Source organism: Osmia lignaria, chromosome 6, assembly GCF_051020975.1.
Source record: "Osmia lignaria lignaria isolate PbOS001 chromosome 6, iyOsmLign1, whole genome shotgun sequence".
NCBI classification, from domain to species: Eukaryota; Metazoa; Arthropoda; class Insecta; order Hymenoptera; family Megachilidae; genus Osmia; species Osmia lignaria.
Genome location: NC_135037.1, coordinates 9,816,754 through 9,836,890, shown reverse-complemented (window position 1 = coordinate 9,836,890; position 20,137 = coordinate 9,816,754). Strand labels below are relative to the sequence as shown.

At 45.5% G+C, this 20,137-nt stretch overlaps 1 protein-coding gene across 5 annotated transcripts in view; it reads left to right on the top strand.

Annotated features, from left to right (window-relative positions):
* LOC117607549 (uncharacterized) overlaps positions 1-20,137 on the top strand; it is an 89,122-nt gene that overhangs the window by 58,150 nt on the left and 10,835 nt on the right. For 4 of the 5 annotated variants that reach the window (XM_034331365.2, XM_034331368.2, XM_034331366.2 and 1 more), the window contains exon 4: positions 12,119-12,175. The exons of the other annotated variant lie outside the window; for it this stretch is intronic. In XM_034331365.2, coding sequence (XP_034187256.2) covers positions 12,119-12,175 — 57 coding nt within the window. The remainder of the gene's footprint in view (positions 1-12,118; positions 12,176-20,137) is intronic. 5 annotated transcript variants of the gene reach the window in all.

Below are 20,137 nucleotides of genomic sequence, written 5' to 3'. Positions count from 1 at the left end.
ACAATGTTTTCTAACGCTCGATCCGCTCGCAAAGCCACGCGACCGTTTCCACTCGTTCGAACAATCAGCCAGCTTCCCGCCCGGAAATTTGTCCCAGTCTGGCCATTACCGTGGCTACAATTAAAGCCAATAATTCACGAGGGGGTAGAGAGCGAGGCACGAGCCGACTGGCGATCTTTGAAAAGCCGAAATGTGTCCACGTTCCAGATTCTCGAGTGTATCCATTTACCTCGACGTGAGTGGACAGTGGCGAGTGACAGTACACACACACATACGTGTAGAGGTAACAATAATGGCTACTGACCATCGGCCATCCCTGAATATTCCAACCCCGACCGATGATTCAATCCGACAATGGACCGTTCCGCCGGACAATGCTCTGGTCAAATGCACTATCGACGAACAGACAAGAGGGAAATGGGGGTGGGTGGTTGCAAAATAGGGGCGCCGGATGCTGGACCCTTACGTTGATTTCCCCCCTGAAAGCGTGGGTGGGGTCACGGTACGGCCTTTCACACTGGGACATCTCGCATTTTCTTTCGAGGAAAACTCACTGAAAATTTGCTCGATTCTTCGCTGATCGATACGGATACGGAAAGGCGGTTCACCGGCAAATGATATATCTGTGCCCTCGGAGTGGTGGAAAATTCGAGACGGAAAAATTGAGTTGATGGGTCGAATAGGATGAAAAAAAAATGAAGATAAAAGAATACCACGAATTGTGTATAGAATCGAATCGAGTTATGAGAACGGTCAAGCATTAGACCGTTGTCTTGTATCGCAGTAAATTCCATTCTTAGTCGTATTTTCTGGCAGCCCTTTCCTCTGTCGAAGGGTGCGCGAAGAGAAACTACGAACAGAGAAAAAAAAAAGAAGGAACAACAACGGTGCAGTTTATCGGAATTTTGAAATGCCTGGTCGGTCGGAGGAGTCATTAAGTCGTAAAACTAGGCGGTAACCTCCGGAAAGGAGAAGAAAAAACAGATTTGCGTCCCTGACTGAAGGACCAGGCGCAGGGGTGCTGTAAATTTTTTTTTTTCTTTTTACACAGCACCGGTGGAAATGGGCTTTCCGTGTTTTGCGAAAATCTACATTTCCAATCCGTACGACGGGACTGTAAATCTTCTCGGAGGGTTCGAAAGTGCGAGGAGGGTAGAGACGAGACGTGCAACACGAACGTTCTTTATCGAGATCATTGTCTATCAGCAAATTCCTGTAATGACTTTGCTTAATTCACGCGCTAGTTTCAGCTGCCCGATGTTCATCGTTATTGTAAATGTTGATTGGGCAATTGCGATGGAATTGGCCTTCCCACGGTTTCTCGATACAAACACGAGCCACGAAGAGAAAAACGACGCTCAATTATTCTTACACCCGGATCGATCCGTGAATTGTCTAATTCGGTTAATTAATCCATTGGCTTAATTATCGTTTGCCCGATAAACGAGGCAACGAAACCTTCTTTTACCAGTTTCTTCAGTACATTATAGAACCAAATAAATTATAAAAGGATAAAAGTAAGAAATTCGATTTTTGAAAGAAATTTTTTTCAAAATTTCCACTCGAATGGTCCGAGCGACTCTGATCAGCCGCGAAATTAAAAGGCTACCGGACGCGTCGTCGAGCCGAGAATCGAGGGGTGGAAACGTTTCTATAATTCAGTGCAGCGGCTAGAGAGACGTCGATCGTTCAGGATCGAGGATCAGGGTCGGATAATGTATGTACCCTCTGTCGAACGAGGCGAGAGAAGAAGAAGAGAGTGGCAGAGAGGCACGTAGGGACTCTGTTTCTCGATGCTGTTCCTTCTCTCTCTTGCTCAGCAGGGTTTGCGGGGGTGCACCCCCACAGGCCAGCTGAGAAGAGGGGCAGCGCTGACCAACGCGAACGGACAGCTCTTGGCTCACCAGTAGACAAGTTGCCCCCGACAGGCCAACTTGGGGCACCCCTGCTATTTTCATTTTTTTTTTTTCCTCCAAAATATCTCACGTGTGTTCATTGCCAATTTCACCAGTGAAAATCTGTGAACGTGTCGTTAATTTGAAATCGAATGAACGAATCTGTCGTTCTCTATGTGTCGCTGGTAAAAAGGTTTGTTTACATTGGAATCGAGTGCGAGTGCAGTCGAAGTTCGATCGTTTTCGATGAAACAGGAAGTTAGGGGAGGAAGTTGATATCCAAAAGAAGAGTGTCAAAGGCTTTCTAATGGTTATCGGTATCTGTCAGTTCGGGGGCAAGAGGAAGATGCACGCGGACGCGAAGCCGACCTTCCGGATACGTAAGCGGAAATATTCTATTTTTCACGCGTGTAACATCGTTTAAAGAAAATTATAATTTAATTGAATGTCACGAGCACGCAACGTGGGGTTCGTTATAATCGAATCCCCAGCTTGAACCCATATCGAGTTCGGTGAATGATAATACCAGCATGCGTCAACCGGATGTCGAGAATTTTTATAGAAAACCATGGTGTCCCGCATTAGCCAACGTGGTCTTTTAAATTGGTCCCTTTCTGCATTCTGATACATTCTCCTTTTTATCCATTTTCCTACCCCCATCGTGATGTCTCTTGATTATCTGCTGTTTAAAAAACGATACTCCTAATTCTGTCTACGCTAATTTGTATCGTTAGAGACAGCTTTTTATAAAGGTTCTCGTGTTTCTTTGGTTAATATTGTATAGTTAGAGGAAGAGGAAAAGTCAATAGCTCAGCTGGTAGGGTACGAAATGCAAAAACCAACCCCCTTTCTGTGATTAGACCAGCGTGCAACGATTGGGGTTGCTTTTAGGTCGAGTAGGGATGCTTCCCGCCATTTTAAAGTCCCCACCCTCTTCGTTTGTACTAGCCTCAATCACCCCATACGCTTTGGATTATCCGTGGACGCACTCGAATTCCATTTCGATGTCGCTTAAATTTCTTCTATCTTTTCCTATGGGATTTCTCACCCCTTTTACTTCTACTCCATCGACTGTTATTATTCTTGTTTTTAAAAGTACTGTATATCAAGGAGTATCGTGATCATCATGGATCGACTATTTATAGGGTAAGGGAACAAGGGGCTACTATGTTAATTGGACTACTACTAAATTCATAAATTTTCATGAAATATCGGCGAGCACTTACGATGTTTCCTAAGCTTATAATGATAGTTTAATAGGATTATATAGCGCGATAAGTCGAACGTCAGTCACGCTTTGCATTACCGCAGGATTTCTCGACCGACCATCGATTTTCATGAGCGAAAATGAATAATACTGTCCCAGTAATGTTAAAATACAAAACCAACCCTTCTGTCTTTCGATGAAATTACAAAAATTTATGCGGGACGAAGAAAATGGTGTAGAACACGATTGTTTGTGGGTGCACGGGATTCTTCCAGTTAGATGGTCACAAATTTGTAGCAAACCCCCACGAGGATCTGGTCGAGTGCACCGCGAAAGGGGGGCTACGTGTTCGCTTAACAAGGAATTCAAGTCATAACGCTTAATTAAGGTACTGTACCCGCATTCTGGCGAAGGGCAGAGGGGTTGGAGAAGGTACGAGGGCCATTGGGCCCCGGATCGTGACCAACCCAGAAGCAGGAACGCGGTCAGATCGGCTGATAACGATCTGATAAGGTGCCCTCCCAAGATTACGAGCAGAGTTTCGCTGGAAGCTCCATGCTGCTTGGAGAAACCAGTTTTTCTACGGGGTCAGTTTAATTAGATTTTCCTTGGGATCCATCGATACTCGCCTCCCCCTATTTTTTCATCTTTTTTTTCTTCATTTCTGAACCATATGGACTTGAAATTTTATTTAACCCTTATAGAAGCATGCGGAGTAAAAAAAAAGAAAGTTTCCTCCATTAGGGTGGTAATTTGTTCATTTTTTTCTTCTTCTTCTTCTTCTTAAGTATTACAGTAATGGAAAAGAGAAAATTCGAAGCTGATCATTTCAGTCTCTTCCACTTCCTGAAAATAATATTTCTCATTTGGCCGTCAGTAGCAAAATGGCGTTCGAATTAATTAATTACATCTTCGTTCGAGTTGCTACGTAACTCGATTTCGCGCAATTGAGTTGTTCGTCCGGAGGCGGGTAAAACTCTCCCCCCATCCCATCGACATACCATCGTTCTCTCGTTTTCTTCTTCCCAATCGGTGTATTATCGATATTTGCACGCTACGATAATTATCGAGCCTTGATCTCTCCTTTCCCTCTTGCCTTATCCACTCTTAACTGCCTCCCTTGTTTCATTGCTACACGGAGTTGAGTTATCTATCATAAATTTCGTAATTTTATATCGTTTCTTGAAAAATTATGATATGGTAAAAAAATTACAACCGAACGTTTAAGAACCCTCTATTATTACTTCATGTTTATTGTTCCATTAACGATTTACAGACGATGAAAAATAAAATTTAAAGTTTATCAGTCGATAATTGTCAAACAAAAATCCAAATTTCTTCTGTAAGTACAGGCGTATTCACAGGAAACAAAGTCCTTACATCTTGTTGCTCTTTATTTGTTGGACTCTGTTCACCCACCCCTTTCTCACCCCCTTATTCTCTCCAAGTGTGTGTATATATACAGCTGCCTCGACATTGCCAGGAGCACTCTGGTTGGATATAATATATCGTCCGGATTAACGGAGCCCTCTTATTGTTTTCCACTCTTGCGAGGATCTACTTCACCTCCCCTTCCCACCCCCTCGGCCGCCAGTTCGAACCGTATCCTGTCGTTTCTTTCTTCTCTCGCGCGTGTTCTTAGTTATAACTTAATTACAAGAAAAGCTGCTCGCATGGGGACCGGCTGGCTGGCTCGAAACGATATATATTAGATTTCCCGTCATTAGAAACTTTTTGCACCGAGAAATTGTATCTCCGGGAGGGTGAAAATGAACGAACGAAGAAACGAGAAGAAGCTCGCCGTTTTAGCGAGACTGAATCGCTTCGTTGACGATATTATGTATTAACCATTTTCAGAATTTCTAAATTTAATTCCATTGACAAGGGTATAATAAGTTGTTAATCAACGTTCAGTGAACTCTGTTAACGTTCACGGTTCGTTCGGAGTTGAAACGTTAATTAAGTCATCGTTCGGACGATAAAATTGATGCCCATAGCTCTGAACTGTCAATTCGTCATAAAATTAAGTTTGAAGTATCAATTAGACGATATAACGACGTTCATGATCACGATGGATGACGTTAATTGAACATAATTCCATCGATAAGATTTCCATTTCATATCGAACATAAAATTAAGATTCCTAGTTGTCTTTACAATCGCTAGAGAAAAGAGAGCGTGTATCGAGCGGATGAAAGGCCGATATTCCGGACGATGATCATCGTACAAAGCTCTCTAATTACCGAGTAATTATGAGCATCGTCGGTTGTCGCAAGCTTGTACACACGCAAGACACGGGTCGTGTTTGATCGTCAACAGGAACGAGTCGCTGCCATGTCAGCGCGGCTATTCTGCCAATTAAGGCGAATTTCTGTCGTTATTATTTTTTAATGGATTATACACGCGTCCCGCGGCATTTGCATTCGATGAATATTTCATTCACGCCGGCCGGGACCGTACAAGACGCAAAGGCCTGTTAATTAATCGAGCGAACTCGACGAATTCGTGGCGTGTACGGCCTCGTTTCGCCTCGTTTAATGGAACATTACCGCTTGATCATAGATAGTGACTCGTGTCTGTTTTGGAAAGCTGGAAGAGATGGCAGAAGTTAGTGTCACAATTTAGGCATACTCATTCAATTTCGTAAGTCTTGCAATTATTGCAAATTTTCGGTAATAACTCTTCCAATTAATTCACCAGAAACGAAGTCTGAAAAGGCCCGCCAGCATCACAATTTAAATCCACTTAAACAATTTAATTCGGTATCAGATATTACAAAGTGCGTGTAACATCTCGTCCAATTAATCCGTCGAGGATCTTGGAGCAACTATAGCGAAAGTCAGAACTTCAAAGGCTCGAATGCCGCAATTTAGACGTACTTAAATAACCATCAACAGCGGAAGAATACCGTTGTCATGGTGCATTTTTGCATATTAACGTTCAGTCAGCCAGCATACCGTCGCGTCGGCGGTCCTTAATCAAAAGCTCGTTAATCACAATCCAACCCGGTGTAACGCCATTTTACGCGTACGTTCGGTACAGAAACCTTGTCTATAAGTTGTTTCTCTTGGTTTTTTTTTTTCATCTCTACACTGTACGTACCTACCTTCCCGTCTCAATTGCTCCCGACCGAGGCGTTTCCCTGACGAATAAGTCGACTCCATTACCTCACCGCGTGAAGCACTTAGTTCGTTTTCCTCGTTTCTTTCCCCTTTCTCGTGGTGCTCGGGATGCTTCCACCAGCGAGTCGCCTGGAAAACCACCCCCTCGAGCGAAAGGTTCGCGTAAGCGTCCCTGTGAGGCCGTTAATGGCCCCTCGTTCACAGCTGTACGTGCAACGAAACGTCCTCTTCCTACGACCTGTCCTACGTGTCTGCACATTTTCACGGTAACTCGAACGAAAATATCGTAATCAGCTACGTGCGAAAGTGTACGACGTTGAATTGGAACGGTCATAAACCTTCATTCGATCAACCTATTTCTCAGAGGATGTATGAAAAATCAAGATTTTTGATTTTGAAGGAAATAGACTTCGAATATATTAAATTACTGTAATTTACAGAGTTACAGTCGATACTTGGAAAACTTGATTAAATTATTCCTCAATCGTATAAGATGTAGCACTCGAATGGTATCTTGATTCGCGATCAAGCAACGACCACCTGAGCAGTCACGATTGACGTAAATCAAGATAACAATTTGGAACGTCCATGGTCTCGGTACATCGCATTTTAATGCTTCACGATAAGAGGACGAAGTGATTTTTCATCGGTGAAACGGTACCCGAGTAACGAGAGGGAGCCAATAAATCGCTGAAACGTCGATACGTATCATACCTGATATAAATATACCGCGGCGTGTAACTGTATTATCGTTCCTCTGGTGGCCCGGTACGAGCCTCCCTACAAATCGCGTCGAATTAACTCGCCGTAAATTACGACGCCATTTTCGAATTGCCAGGGGCCACCAAGGCGGGGTCTGCTGGATCTCTCGAAGGAAGGGGTGTAAGGTCTCGCGCGTGTCAGAGAATGAAAACCAATAAAAGGGGGCCGAGGTTCTTTTATGCATCGAATGCACGACACGCGACCCCAACCCTTCCCATCCAGACGTCCTCATCAATTTCAAATAATTTCTATCCGCGGCGATCGTTTCACTACCCTATCGTATCTATCGATGTCCATGCGTTTCTTTTTTTCTCTTCTTCTGTCGTGCGACACCCCCTGCTGCATCTCGAGCCCCACCGAATCAAAGAACGATTCCTCGCGAGCAATTATTTCGGAATCCATCAGTTTCGCCACGGGATTAAAGCGTTTCGAGAACGATTATCGGGACCAGGGATGATCGATCGATGGACGCGTGAAAGCCGAATCGCCAGCGAAAACGCCTAATTGCATGGAACGCAGTTGGGACCGTTTTTGCACCCGTATAAATGCTCGTTACGCTTCGCGGAATTCGAGGGGTCCAACGGCAGTGTTGGCCGGTCGAGCGCGAGTTGAAGTCCCGATAAAACATCAGGGATTCTTGGAAATTCTCGGCAAAACGGAACGATCTGGTTACCTCTTTATGTCTGGAAATTATCGTTACCACGAGAAGGTTCGCGGCTGCTTGTTATTTCGTACTGACTTGCCAGAGGGCAGAGAAACGGTAAAAATGTACGTATGAAAAGTTTTTTTTTTCAATACTTCACTGGAAGAAAGAAAAATTAATCGTTTAAACCGTGCGTCACCGACCTTCCGGACGGATTTTTGATCCAAGTCGACTTGGACGACTGGGTCAATGACACGAGGGTGTCAGTAACCCCTACGGTTAGAAACGTAACAGCTACGTAGGTTTTCAAAGTCATCGGAAGCCAGGGTGGCAGCGGCGAAGAAGAAGAAGCAAGGAGGTTGCAACCCTTTCGCGGGTGGAGCGAGTCATAATAAAAGAGAATGCTCGCAACCACCCCGTGTGCGAGCAGGGGTCCGTTGGACAAGGCGGTCGCCATGGAGACGGAAGATCAAGTGGGCAGAGGGACGGGATAGCGGGTGGACGGGGATGGTGAGACTGGGGGTTGGGTTGATTTCTTCATAACGGCCGCCATTATCGCGCCCTCCGACCGTGCCTCTACGTCCACCTCCACCTCCTCATTATGTCCTGGGGCGGAAGGGAATATTCTTGTTTTAAAAATAATCGCCGCCAGCCGGCTCGCGAATGGCGCCGTTAGTAATTGGAAAAAGTCTCGGCTCACGTGCAAGAACGCCGTTTCCAGCGCAGCATCTCTCTCCCCCTTTACTCTTTCTCTCTGTTTCCTGCTTCATCCGACGGCTTTTCCATCGGTACGCTCCTTGTCACGAAGGTTGCAGTTGGTCCGGCATCCAACGGATTAAGGTTTCCTTCCGTAACGGAGGAAAACGTTTATTCGTTCGGTTATCTTGACGAATACGGGCGAGGATTTCAAGAAGGGACGAAATGAAAATTCTTCGTCGATTTTTATCTCGATGAATTCGTTCAACCGACCACCATTTACTTGGTAATCTTACAACTCTCATGAAACGTCCGAAGCTTTGACATAGTTTTCATGATAGATGGATATTGCTCCTCAAACGGCAACCCTTCGTTACATTGTTCCTTCATCGATGACACTCGTCGAAGAAGACGACGTTGGTCACCGAATTTCTTCTCCTAGAAAAGGCTTCTCATCCTCGGCGTCTTCCAGCAGCGATTTCTCATCGCTATTCACACACGTTGTGGCGGCATGATTTCACCCCCTGGCGCATCCTCGCTGGGAACGTGGTTTCCATATCGGCTGGCCAACGGCTAGTGCATACGTATTACACAGGGTGCTTCTTAAAAATTGATGAGAGGGCCGGCTCCACGCAAACTAGATGTATCCAGATCCCGCATCTGGTATTCATGGTGCTTCTTCGATTCGAACCGGAGAACGTGGAGAGAGATAGAGTCTAGCTGGTCGTGACCCATTGGCGAAAAGAGAAATGAAGAAAAAAAAAATGGAAAAGTTGGGGAAACGCGTGCTCGCTGCGAATTCAGCGCGATTAGAATATATCGCGACGGGAATGGGCCAGGCGCAATATCGTTCCCCGGAAACCGCAGCCTGAAAGCAAGCGCGCTGACCAAGATGGGGGAGGAGGAGGTTGTGCGGTTGAACCACCGCAAAAGCAACGAAAATGTCAGCATTAATATTTCAGCCGTCTCTTGTACGCTGGCCAACCGTCTCTCTATGCTTATTACACTTATTGTATCGTGGCGAGGTTTAAATATTAAAATCTCGTTTCTCCGTTGAAACTCGCCGCTGGCTGCTTGACCAACGAAAGAACGCGGCCCGGAAATTGAGTCGATTCGATCTCTCGAGCTTGTTCGTTGTCCGCGCAATAACGAAAATTGAAAGAAACATCAGGTTTCTGATTGAAGAAGTTCTCTTCAAAGATCTCTTTGTTAACATTGATGAATCATCGTAGGAGCAACACCTGACTGATCGACTCGATGTTAAAATACGCGAGAAGTTCGTCAAGGATAACGTTTTTACCATTCTTTTGTCTTTCCAGTCGAGGTTGCTTTTTTATTAGAATATAACACGTTTTTTATTGATTACTACTTTTTTTTCTACGAAATACAAAATTAACATACGTTGTTGAGTCGAGGTTTGAAAGGTGTATATATAATCATTTCTATACACTGTTTCGTGCTGATCATAATAATCACGGTGTTCCGATGGAAGTTGCTAGTTCGTACGTTCTTCGGCAACCAAGTGGAAGTCCGTCGAGTTCACCTGTCCGCAGCGCTGTCGGCTAGCTGTACAGGTGTCTCGTCCACGTAACCGGCTGAATGGGAATACGTGCACGAGAGGTGGCACTTTGCGAGCCACACACGGCTGACCTTTATGAATACTAAGGGAAGTGGAAGGGGGGTGGATCGTGGCCGTAGACACGCGATTCCGGCCTGTCAGAAGGCGGTACTGTCGAATTAATAAGTGGAATCGTCCGAAAATCTCGGTTCTTCGACGACGAGATTGATAGACAGGAGAATGGGAAAATTGTGATTATCCTGGCCTTAAGGTTTGTTATATGTTACGATTGATCTTCTACGTTTTATACATTCGATGACATTTAGCATTGTGAGATACAAGAGATGCCTGAAACTAGTTCTCGCAGTATATTACCGTGAAATAGTGGTCGTTTTTTACACGCAGCCATAAACAATTTAAACGAGCGATGGAAATAAGACGAACGTGTTTAAAGCCCAATTCTCGAGCAGACCGTGAATACTGTATAGGTGGATGTGAAAAACGTAACTACTTTACGATCCTCCGGTGACTTTCAGCGCAAAAAGGGGTGGCTCGTGTTTATCGCAGCTCGTTCTCTATTAAAAAACTACCAACGATCGTATCATCTATGAATGGTGGTAAAATTTGATCAAATCAATGATAGAGACATTTTTTTAATTGTTTATGAGAGTACATAGTACATTTTGATAAATATATCAGGTTAATACAAAACGCATCCTGCAGCTATTTAAACGATTATCATCTTAACGATACCGATGACACTGATCGAAGTTGCTAATCAAACGTTCGGTATTTATGGATCATAGGCTCGTTTTAATCGAGTTTTTCATTCGGAATCGGCAAGGGATACCGCCGAGGGGCAGCGTTTGCGCGTAGTGACTAATGCGCCGTTGGAAAAAAGCCGATGGTTGCAAGTAGATACGAACGAGGTCGATGTTCATATTTAATGTAAACGTGTGCCAGTTTCCCGGCGGCAGTCCTTCGTTTAATAATGAAAACGAGCGCATCAAGGACCTCGCATTGTTCGTTTTTCAGAGGCGTACCGATGATCGTTAGACCGCGGTGCTCGCATTCTCGACTCGGTTTCCTTTTTCAGTTAGCCGCTATACCAGCCTTCTACATATAACTTATTCCGCGATTATGGTCGTTGTTTCTTCGTTTGATACTCGGCCACCGTTTAATTGGCGGCTGAAAATTTTTCACCGCTATCCCGGCCGCAAATTCAATTTATACACCCGTCCAGTTTTTCGCGATACTGATTAACGGTAATTAAAATTAATTCTCCGTAATAATTACCTCCCAGACTATAAATGCATAGTAATCTACTAATCTCTCCCTCGATCTTGCCGAAAAATTCTTTGAATCTTAACGACCGAACACCATAAATCCTTTTCCCCCCATAATTTCGAGGAACCATACTGCTCAGCCCTCGTCCGGCCTGATTAAACCGAGGGACGCGTAAATGTGATCAGAGAGATAGCTAGGCCTGCCTTCTTATCAATCATCCGAATTATGCTAAAACGGGACCAATCATGGTGACACATGGCAACAGCAATGGGACCCTTTTCGCGATTCCCAGAAACAAACTGAACCAACGAACGGATCGATATTCAAATAATCTATTGGAAACCCCTCGGTGTGAGACTGGTGGAAAGGAGACGGTGGTAATTCCGAGCGAAGATGACCACTATACGTCAGGAAGAGGGGGCGAATACCGTTCCAACGAGACCTAGGGTGACCACCTACTACCCCCTGGGGGGCTGCAACTCACCCCTGAAACGACTGTATTCAGATAATCCCACCTTTTTCCTTTCCTCTCGTTTTTTCGCCACGCACGACATTTCAATACGGGACTGGATAACCCGGCGCAAATACGACCGGATCTACGAGTCCCTCTGTCCTGGAAAATAACGGAGACTCTAACGATGACGTATGGAGGGAAGTGTAAGACGATCGCATTGATTTCTCTGTGTCTGACCGGTTCACCGGTGTATTAAGTTATTGAAAATGAAATGATTTATTTCATCGTAAAGAATCCAAAGAACGTACGCGTGTTCGAGGGTTAATTGCTACCCCGATGTTTACGAGTAAGTCGCAGGGCGCGCGCTTCTCGCACGCGCGTGGAAATTCTTTTTGGAATCGCATATATCATTTTTACGAGAAAAAGCCGAGGTTTCCCCGGCGGCTTTATAACGCGACGTCACTAACGAGGCCCCGTTGCACTTTTTGTTGCAGCCAGCGACGCGCTCGGCCGAATCGATAAGGAGCCAGCCTCGCCGGAATCCATACAAGGTGAGTTTGCACAGAGTTTCATCGTCCGTCTGTCGTCCGTTTCTCTCTTCTTCCTCTCTCTTTCTCTTTCTCCTTTCGATCCGTCCAATGCAATTTCTCTCTCTCTCTCTCTTTCTGTCCAGTCGCGATACGATTAACGTACCGAAGGGTTTAACCTTCGCCGATGGCAGGAACATAAATTTCACAAACGAATAATACGACACGGCGGACTGAGCGAAAGGCTCACAAGTATCGGCATTATAAATCCGCGTCGTTATTTCTTAGCCGGCTTTTTGCCGGCGCGGACCGGCAAGATCGAGCGCGGCCAACGTTTAATTGCAACGATGAGCTTTTACATTGTACACTCCGGACGCAGAAAATCCGTCGCGGGAAAGGAAAGGCCCTGATTGAGAAATTTTCAGACGACAAAGAAATCGAATGGACAGCGATTGGGATTGGGATGGGGGAGAGATATCGCCGCGGGGATTTTATTAATCGGCCGCCATGGAGAACGGGTCCGAAGGCGAAACCAGTCGACGAATGATGATGCATCATCGTCTCTCTTAGCGATCCAAACATTGCAATTTTTTTTTCTGATGCATCCACATGTATCAATAGAGAAAAAGATTTCGTCTAGATCTTAAACCCCTAAAATATTTGGAAAAATGAGCAATGGAAAGAAGGTACGCACAGTCGAGGAGAAAGAAATTGAGGAAGAAAAAGAAGGGGAAGAAGAGAATGAGAGCAGGGTGCAACGAGAGAGAATAGACAGGTTTAAGGAGAAGGAAGGGAAGAAAAATGGAGCGGGTGGCGATGGTGGCGCTAGGCGATCGGAAGTGTGTCAAATTACAGAGGCCCCTGATATTAATGACTCCTAATGACATGCCCCCTTCTCTGTCCCTTCTTTCACCTGACCACTCGAATCCCCATCCCCCTCAATTCGCTATCTGATTTTCTCCTACTGGCTTCTCTTCATCCTGAGACCCCTCTCTTTTGCTCGTGACCGGCCCTGCACCGTCTCGATTCACGGAATCGGCATTAAAAATACAATTGCTAATTGACGAAGGCTAATGGCAATAAGACAAACAACGGGGCTAAATGCTATAAAGTAAAACACAGGTTGCCAATGATCCTCTTGCCGGTCCTTCTGCCGTTTGTCCTCGTTTCGAAGATCGTTCCGCTCGGTTTCTCAGCCTTGCCCTCTCGTCTCCGCTCGTTGCGATCGTAGGCAGATGCAACAGAGAGCTGAGCCGAAATCGTGGTATTCTCGTTGGTCGGAGAGGATCCTCTCGCAGTTAGTTACGACCGGTTCGGCATTTCCGAGAGTCCGCTTCGAGCGGGCATTTTTTGCCACCCTTCCGGAGCTTTGTTAGCATCCTACGATGTCCGCTTCGCGAATGAGAGACGCAGAAGCTTCAACGAAGCCGACGGAATCGTCTCGCGAATTGTCTAACATAAGTGGAAGACTGCTTCCAATTTTCGACATCCCTTAGACAGAGGTCCCATTACAATACAACTTGACACTGATCCGCTCGTTAAAATCTGACGTATTCTATCGTCTCCAAACGACGACCCCGACGTGTTGCGTTTCTTGACATACGTCGGCCCTGGGTTCGATTATCAGGAAGTTTTGCTCGATTTCCAGCTGACGCGACGATAGTATCCATCAGAAAGTAAAGTTTTTTAAGAATCTCTGCTTCAGCTTTGGGGTTGAACGATGTCTTCATCGAGGAGAATGGTACTGTTTTACGAGCTTGACGTAAAGCTGGCTCGAGGGAAGAGGGACAAGGCCGGCGGATAATGCCTCGAGTTAAAAGGGCGATTGTACAGCACGAAAGAATTCTTTCAGGCAAATGACAAACCGCCATGGAGCTCGCCACCAAGTGTAATTGTTTTTATGATATATTTTACGTGGAAAGGATCGCGTGAAACCATTCGAACAGCATCCCTCGAATACTCGAATAATTGAATTAGAAAAGAAACTGAAAATAGATCATGGCGTGAGAAGTAACGATATCCGATCACGAATGGACAAGAAAGAGGTGCGACACGCGCGATCACGCTTTCCAATTTTCAATCCAACCTTTTTGCATGGTTCCGAGCATGACACTGGAGAGCTCATTAATTAAACTCCACACGTCCCTTTGGTAACGAGTGATCGATAATTAACTCCTTCTCCTTGTTCAGGCTAAACAGAACGAGCGGCGTGTAAATAAAACCTTGTAATCCGGGGGATTGCGAGATACTCGCATCTGAAAGCACGAGCGTATCGTTCGGAATGCAAGCAACCCGCGATCGATATGATCCGCGGATGCTAATCGAATCGCTAATCGTTTATTCCTGCGTCGTACGGGCACACCTGTTCGACCAATATGGTCAGACCAGAGATTCTTTTAACGCGGTCTTCATGGAGATCTCTCGAACGGCCAAGTCCCTCATCATACTTTGTAATGTAAACTCGCGACGATATTTTTCTTCGTTCTTTGTCTTCTTTCTCGCTCTCGTTCCCGTTTCACTTTTTCCCCATTCACCACCCCTGTACGTTTAATAACGAACAGCGGGTTATACAGTGATTATCGGTTCGATTCACGAAACGCTTCATTTTCCTGGAAAATTTCATTTAATCTCGAATCTCTGTTTAATACTGTTTTGTTCCCAGCTATTTTAGTCGGAAAATAATCATCACGCGATCATAATTGCCCTTCTCGATGGAGGGGAACTTTCTATCGTTCTAACGACAGGTGATCGTCGTTAAGAGGCAGACTGGCTCTGTTACCTTTATTTCACGGAAATCCAAGCAGATTAACAAAGATTCGATTCAACGAAGCATCCAGATGAATTCGTGTGCTCGGCTCCGATCGAGGCTCGAAGCTTAACGGGAATCGAGCAGGATACGTGGTAAAGCTTTTTGCAACTAAGCGACCGGCTTTACCAGGGACGCGTCGCCGCAAGAACCGGACGTTCTGGATAGCCGGGCGTGAATGGAAGCTCTTGCGGGAGGGTTCGGGAAGCCGTTTCGGCATTCAATAGAACGGTTTTTCCACGCTCACCTCGGTCCTGCCGCATGCCGTGGCGATTTGAATAACAAAATCAGCAGGAAGACGTATTATCGTATCGTGGCCGTGCCGATCGGTAGCCAGTGGCTCTTCTACGACGAGTTTATCGCGAGAGTCGTTTGCATTCCAAGCGAAACCGATCCCCGTCGCGTGACACTCGGGATTTCCATCCTCGTCGATCTGCTCGTACTTCGCCGCGACTCTCCAGCTCCTCCCTTTCCGCAAAATCACCGGCTAAAAACATCCCTGCTGTGAACTAATTCGTGGAATACAAAACTGTACGCTTACACGAGCGATCGTTTTTTTTTTTATTATTACACTGCAACATTTATTTTATCGAAATTAAGGATGTCAAAGTTTGCCAGGCTCGACGAATGTTTCGTGCTACGGGTTCATTTGCCGAAATCGAGCAGGTCCCGGTCTTTCGTAGTTTCCACGCCGTAATCAACGAGGACGACTCATTCTTCGAGCTGGCTTTCCAAGAAGGACGAACGTTCGTAAAAACGAGTTACGTGAACGGGAACGGTTCGCAGCCCGTTAACGAGCATTTCCAGCAGAAGCAGCTCGGTTTGTTATCCGGACCGAGGGTGACAACGCGGACTCGTTTTGAATGTTGACGAGCCCCGACGTGGCCGACCATTCACACCCCATCGTCCCTTCGACAAATTCAAATTCTCTGGCAGGGCTTTCTCCGGGATTTTCAGATTTTTATCATGCCGGCTAACGCCGACAGAGTGTCCCGTAAACGGAATATGCTGATCCGTCAGAGTGCTGACCATGGTTTTCGCTTCCTCTGCTTGCACACGATTCTTCGCTCTTATGATTTCTCTCTGTTTTCAGAGTAATATTTATAAAACTATATAAGCCAGTCGTTTCGACTGCTGTGTAGCAGTTCTCGTGTTAATATTTACCCGGCTGATATCTCTGCCTTCCTCTTTACGAATATGTTTGAAGTAGATACCACGATCGCGTATGTTACTCATGTGAGAATGATACACAATATATTAAACACTTTTCAAAAGAGGTATAAAATATTTCTCGCAAAAGACAATGAAATCTTTCATGGTTTGTTCGCGAACTGGTTGCAGAGCCAAAGATGGATCCGCAAATCGCGTTAGGAGAAATGGAAACGAGTAGGTATAGCAGGAGTTTCTTGGAATGCTGGATAAAACAAGCGGCCGAAGAAAATAAGAAGCATCGCGAACCGAGAGAGCCGATCGACTCGAAGACGTTTTCTTTCTCCGACATATTTCTCACGGGCCCGCGGACGACTTCCGTTCCCTTTTCTTGTCTCCGTCCTCCACCCTCGAACATGTTTGAAAGGTTCGATTAATGAAGATTAATTCTTCTGGCCCACGAATAAAATGAAGGAAAATCATTTATGAAAATGGTATCCATCGAGTGGTGGGTGTCGGCGCCATTGTTGCTCGTTTCGCCAGTGTACAGAGAGACAGAGACGGAGACTAGCAATTAGCAATTAAACCAATAAGTCTGCAATTGGTGATTCCATTAATGGAACGGACGTTCCCACAGATGGCGAAGACGTTTTTCGCCGTTCTTTTCTGTCGACGAGTTCCTCTCGCGCGCCATCATCCCCAATTGCTTCGAGAAGGTATAATTAGCACTTCCATCAACGTTCCCAAGTTTTCTACCATTTTCCGTTTCACTGTCACTTTTCTTGTATTATATGATAATCACAATTTTCAGGCTGATTATTACAGAATATTCCATACACACGAGACGAGCAGTGTCCACGTTGCAAAGAAACATTTAATAAATTCGTGGCGGCGAGTGGGCGGTCCAACGGACTGCCGATGGTGCGCGGGTGTCCCACGCGTCGATTATACATTAATTAAACAATCAATATTTATTAAGCTTATTATCGGACACGGCGGCGGCGCAAGCCGGGTATTAATTCGATTCCGCGTCCACGGTGGGGCCCGTATTTCGCTTAATAGGCGCCATATTGTTCGTAACGACGCAATAAATATGGACGTGGCCAAATGAAGACGATAAATTGTCGAACGCCCCCGCTGTCGGTACCGTGTGTCTCGTGTTCTTTCCCTCCTCCTCCTCCTTTCTCTTTTACGTCCCTGCTCCTTTTCCATCCCGACGATTCTTCCTGTCGAGAGGATACTCCTTTAACGAAACAATATTTACACTGGATATTAGTGTAATTTAATTTTAATCACGGAGCAATCTCTGGAAGCAATACGATACAATATTTTTGTTTTCTTCTTTCACCGCGACAACAGGAATCGTGTTATCCAGCAATCGTTTAAACGCCATTCGACAACCCCTCGACAGGAACCTCCACCCCGTTTCCTCTTCCACTTCCTGATCACTTATTATAATCAATTAGCGACCAGCTATCTGCCATCGACTGCACGAAACGCCGCGTTCCATGGGGTGCAACCCTCCTGATTTTTTATACACCAGCCTTAGACCGGTTTCGAGAGGGTGGCTCGGCAACAGGCTGATGAGTAGTCGGATCCTCGCAGCGCCTTTTTTTACCCTCGCACCCCCTGTCGTTTGCTTTCACGATCACGACAAACGTTTCACGTATTTTTCCCATGCATCTCGTGAAATAAGAGACCGGACAAGATACGTCCCTTATTCCGTGGTACTTATCGATGTGCGGAACCTTGCGCGAGTTTGGTCGATAAAGAAAGACGTCTCGCGACCTTCCTCGAGGGATCTTTTACGCTTCTGCGGAAACTCAATAGCCGCGTCAGCCATTAAGCCAGAACTGTGAAAGGCAGGGCGAAAGAACGAGAGTGTCGGTAACAATAGAAAGAAAAAGGGATGCCACAGAGAGGATATTCAGAAATGATATAGAGACTCGATACTTGACGAAGGAGTGTGTTATTTATTTATTTAACAAATTATTATAATTTCTAACTGGGTCATGTTTCTGGAAATTTCGTTTTCGAAGAAGGTTGTTCGAAATTATTTCCAGAACTAGATTCCATCGGGACACCGTTTCAGCTTGCACATGCAGACGGTTCGTTTAAAGGTATAAAGGTTTCGCTGTTCCGTCGAGCGGAATATAGCTGGCCGAGAGGAAAGAAAAGGAAGCTTCTGGCGGAGGCGTTCCTCGGAGGACGAGCGACCGGATCGTTTCTTCTTTCGAAACGGTCGACCAAGCGATCCTGGCGCTATGTAATTGTCATTTTCGCGGAGAAACGAAGGCCGTGTCTAGACGACGGTAATTGTGGCAAAAGGACAAAAGACAAAGCGGCCAGGTAAACGGCGCCGTAACGCGTCTCCACGGGAATATGGAGTTGTAGTGGTCATCCTCGCGAAAGGAGCAACCCCTCCGAAGAGAGTAATTAAATCTATTATCGGGCTCTACCTCGAACCTTCCTCTATTTATTCCAGTATTACTTACTTGTTGGTGTAAAATCTTTTATGGATCTTAATTTAGAAATCTGAAGAAAGGTGGAGGATTTAATTAGAAATAAATCTGAAGTAAAATAGAAAGCTGATTCGAAAGTAGATCCACTTTAGTTTTCTCGTTACGCGACGAATTCCAAGCTCGATTAAACGTGTCGGGAGGAGGAAAAGTATGGCCTCCCATATCCCGTTGAATTTCCTTCCACCGCGAAAAAGAAGCGACGGGTCGGTAGAGGGCCGATAGTTGAAGCACGATCGGCCGGAAGCTAATAAAAAAGCTCTGCGGCCGGCTGATAAGCCTGAGGGTATTTCACACTCGGACAGCCCTTGTATCGTCGAAGGACGCTAATGTAGCGTTATTTAACTCGGTTAGCTGGACCTCCCCTTTGGCGGGGTTGGCTCGCGAACAGCCCCAGGAAAATCCAGGGGTGCTCGTCGTCCCGTGAAAACACTGTGGGGGCGGTGACACGCATAAAATAGCAGACAAACCCTGTTTAGAACGAGTCAGGTGTTCTTCATAATTTTCAGAGGGTAACTTTGACTTATCGAGGGATCCGCTAACCATTCCAGTGATTTATAAAAATCTGTGTGTAATGAATTAATTTTTTTTTTTTTTTGATAATAATGTACATATCGATCTTTGAAAAGTGATGTAACCCCTTAAGAGCGAACGGAAATCATTCTCGCTTGGAGGATGAATATTGAGCGAACGTCGAGCACGTGCCAGGAGGCAATATCTGGCGAATATGTTAAGAAAGTCGCATACATCGGGGTCAGTACAGCGTGAAAATAGAATGTAAAGTGTTCGCAGGACTGGCTGGCTGGCCTTAGGCGCAATAGGGGTGGCTTCCATTGGGGGTCGGTTTGACGTGTATGACGTGCCAGCCACGTGACCCGCCTGCCAAGCCGGCAATCACTGCCCCGTACTACGCCGGACGAATCTTAAATACGGGATATTCAAATAATCTCGCCACTTCCCTTCATCTTCCACCCACCCCTCCTCTGTTTCCCTTACGTTTGCTGCTTCGCTTTCTTCCACTCTCCTGCGGTTTTTTCGAGTTCGTGATGGGTCAACCTAGACAAAAATGATGACCAAAAAATTTCGTTTCAACACCAACTGCATTTTGAACATTTTTATGGGGTTTCTGAAATCTTAATATGGCTATCAATTTCTTCGAGTTACGGCAAATTTGAAAAATCATGAAAATTCGAAAACGTAGAAACGTAGAGAAGATTCGTCGATAGTGGTCAGCATGCAGGTCTAGCGTGCCATACATCACTGCCAAGCAGTAAAGGGGGTGCCGGCAACAGCAAATGGAGTTGGAGTGCCAATGTGGAACTCCCTCGCGGAAAGCCTCTCTTTTATATGCATAGTCTCATTTCCTTATCGGAAATTTACGGTGAACGTGGCTACGCTTCGCTCGCCTCCTTTTCTGTACACCATTTTTCTTATCTTACGAACGAACACGATGGAGTTTTCAAACCCTTAATTGCCTCTCGTCGTTTCTATCGTAATTACTTACAACTGTAG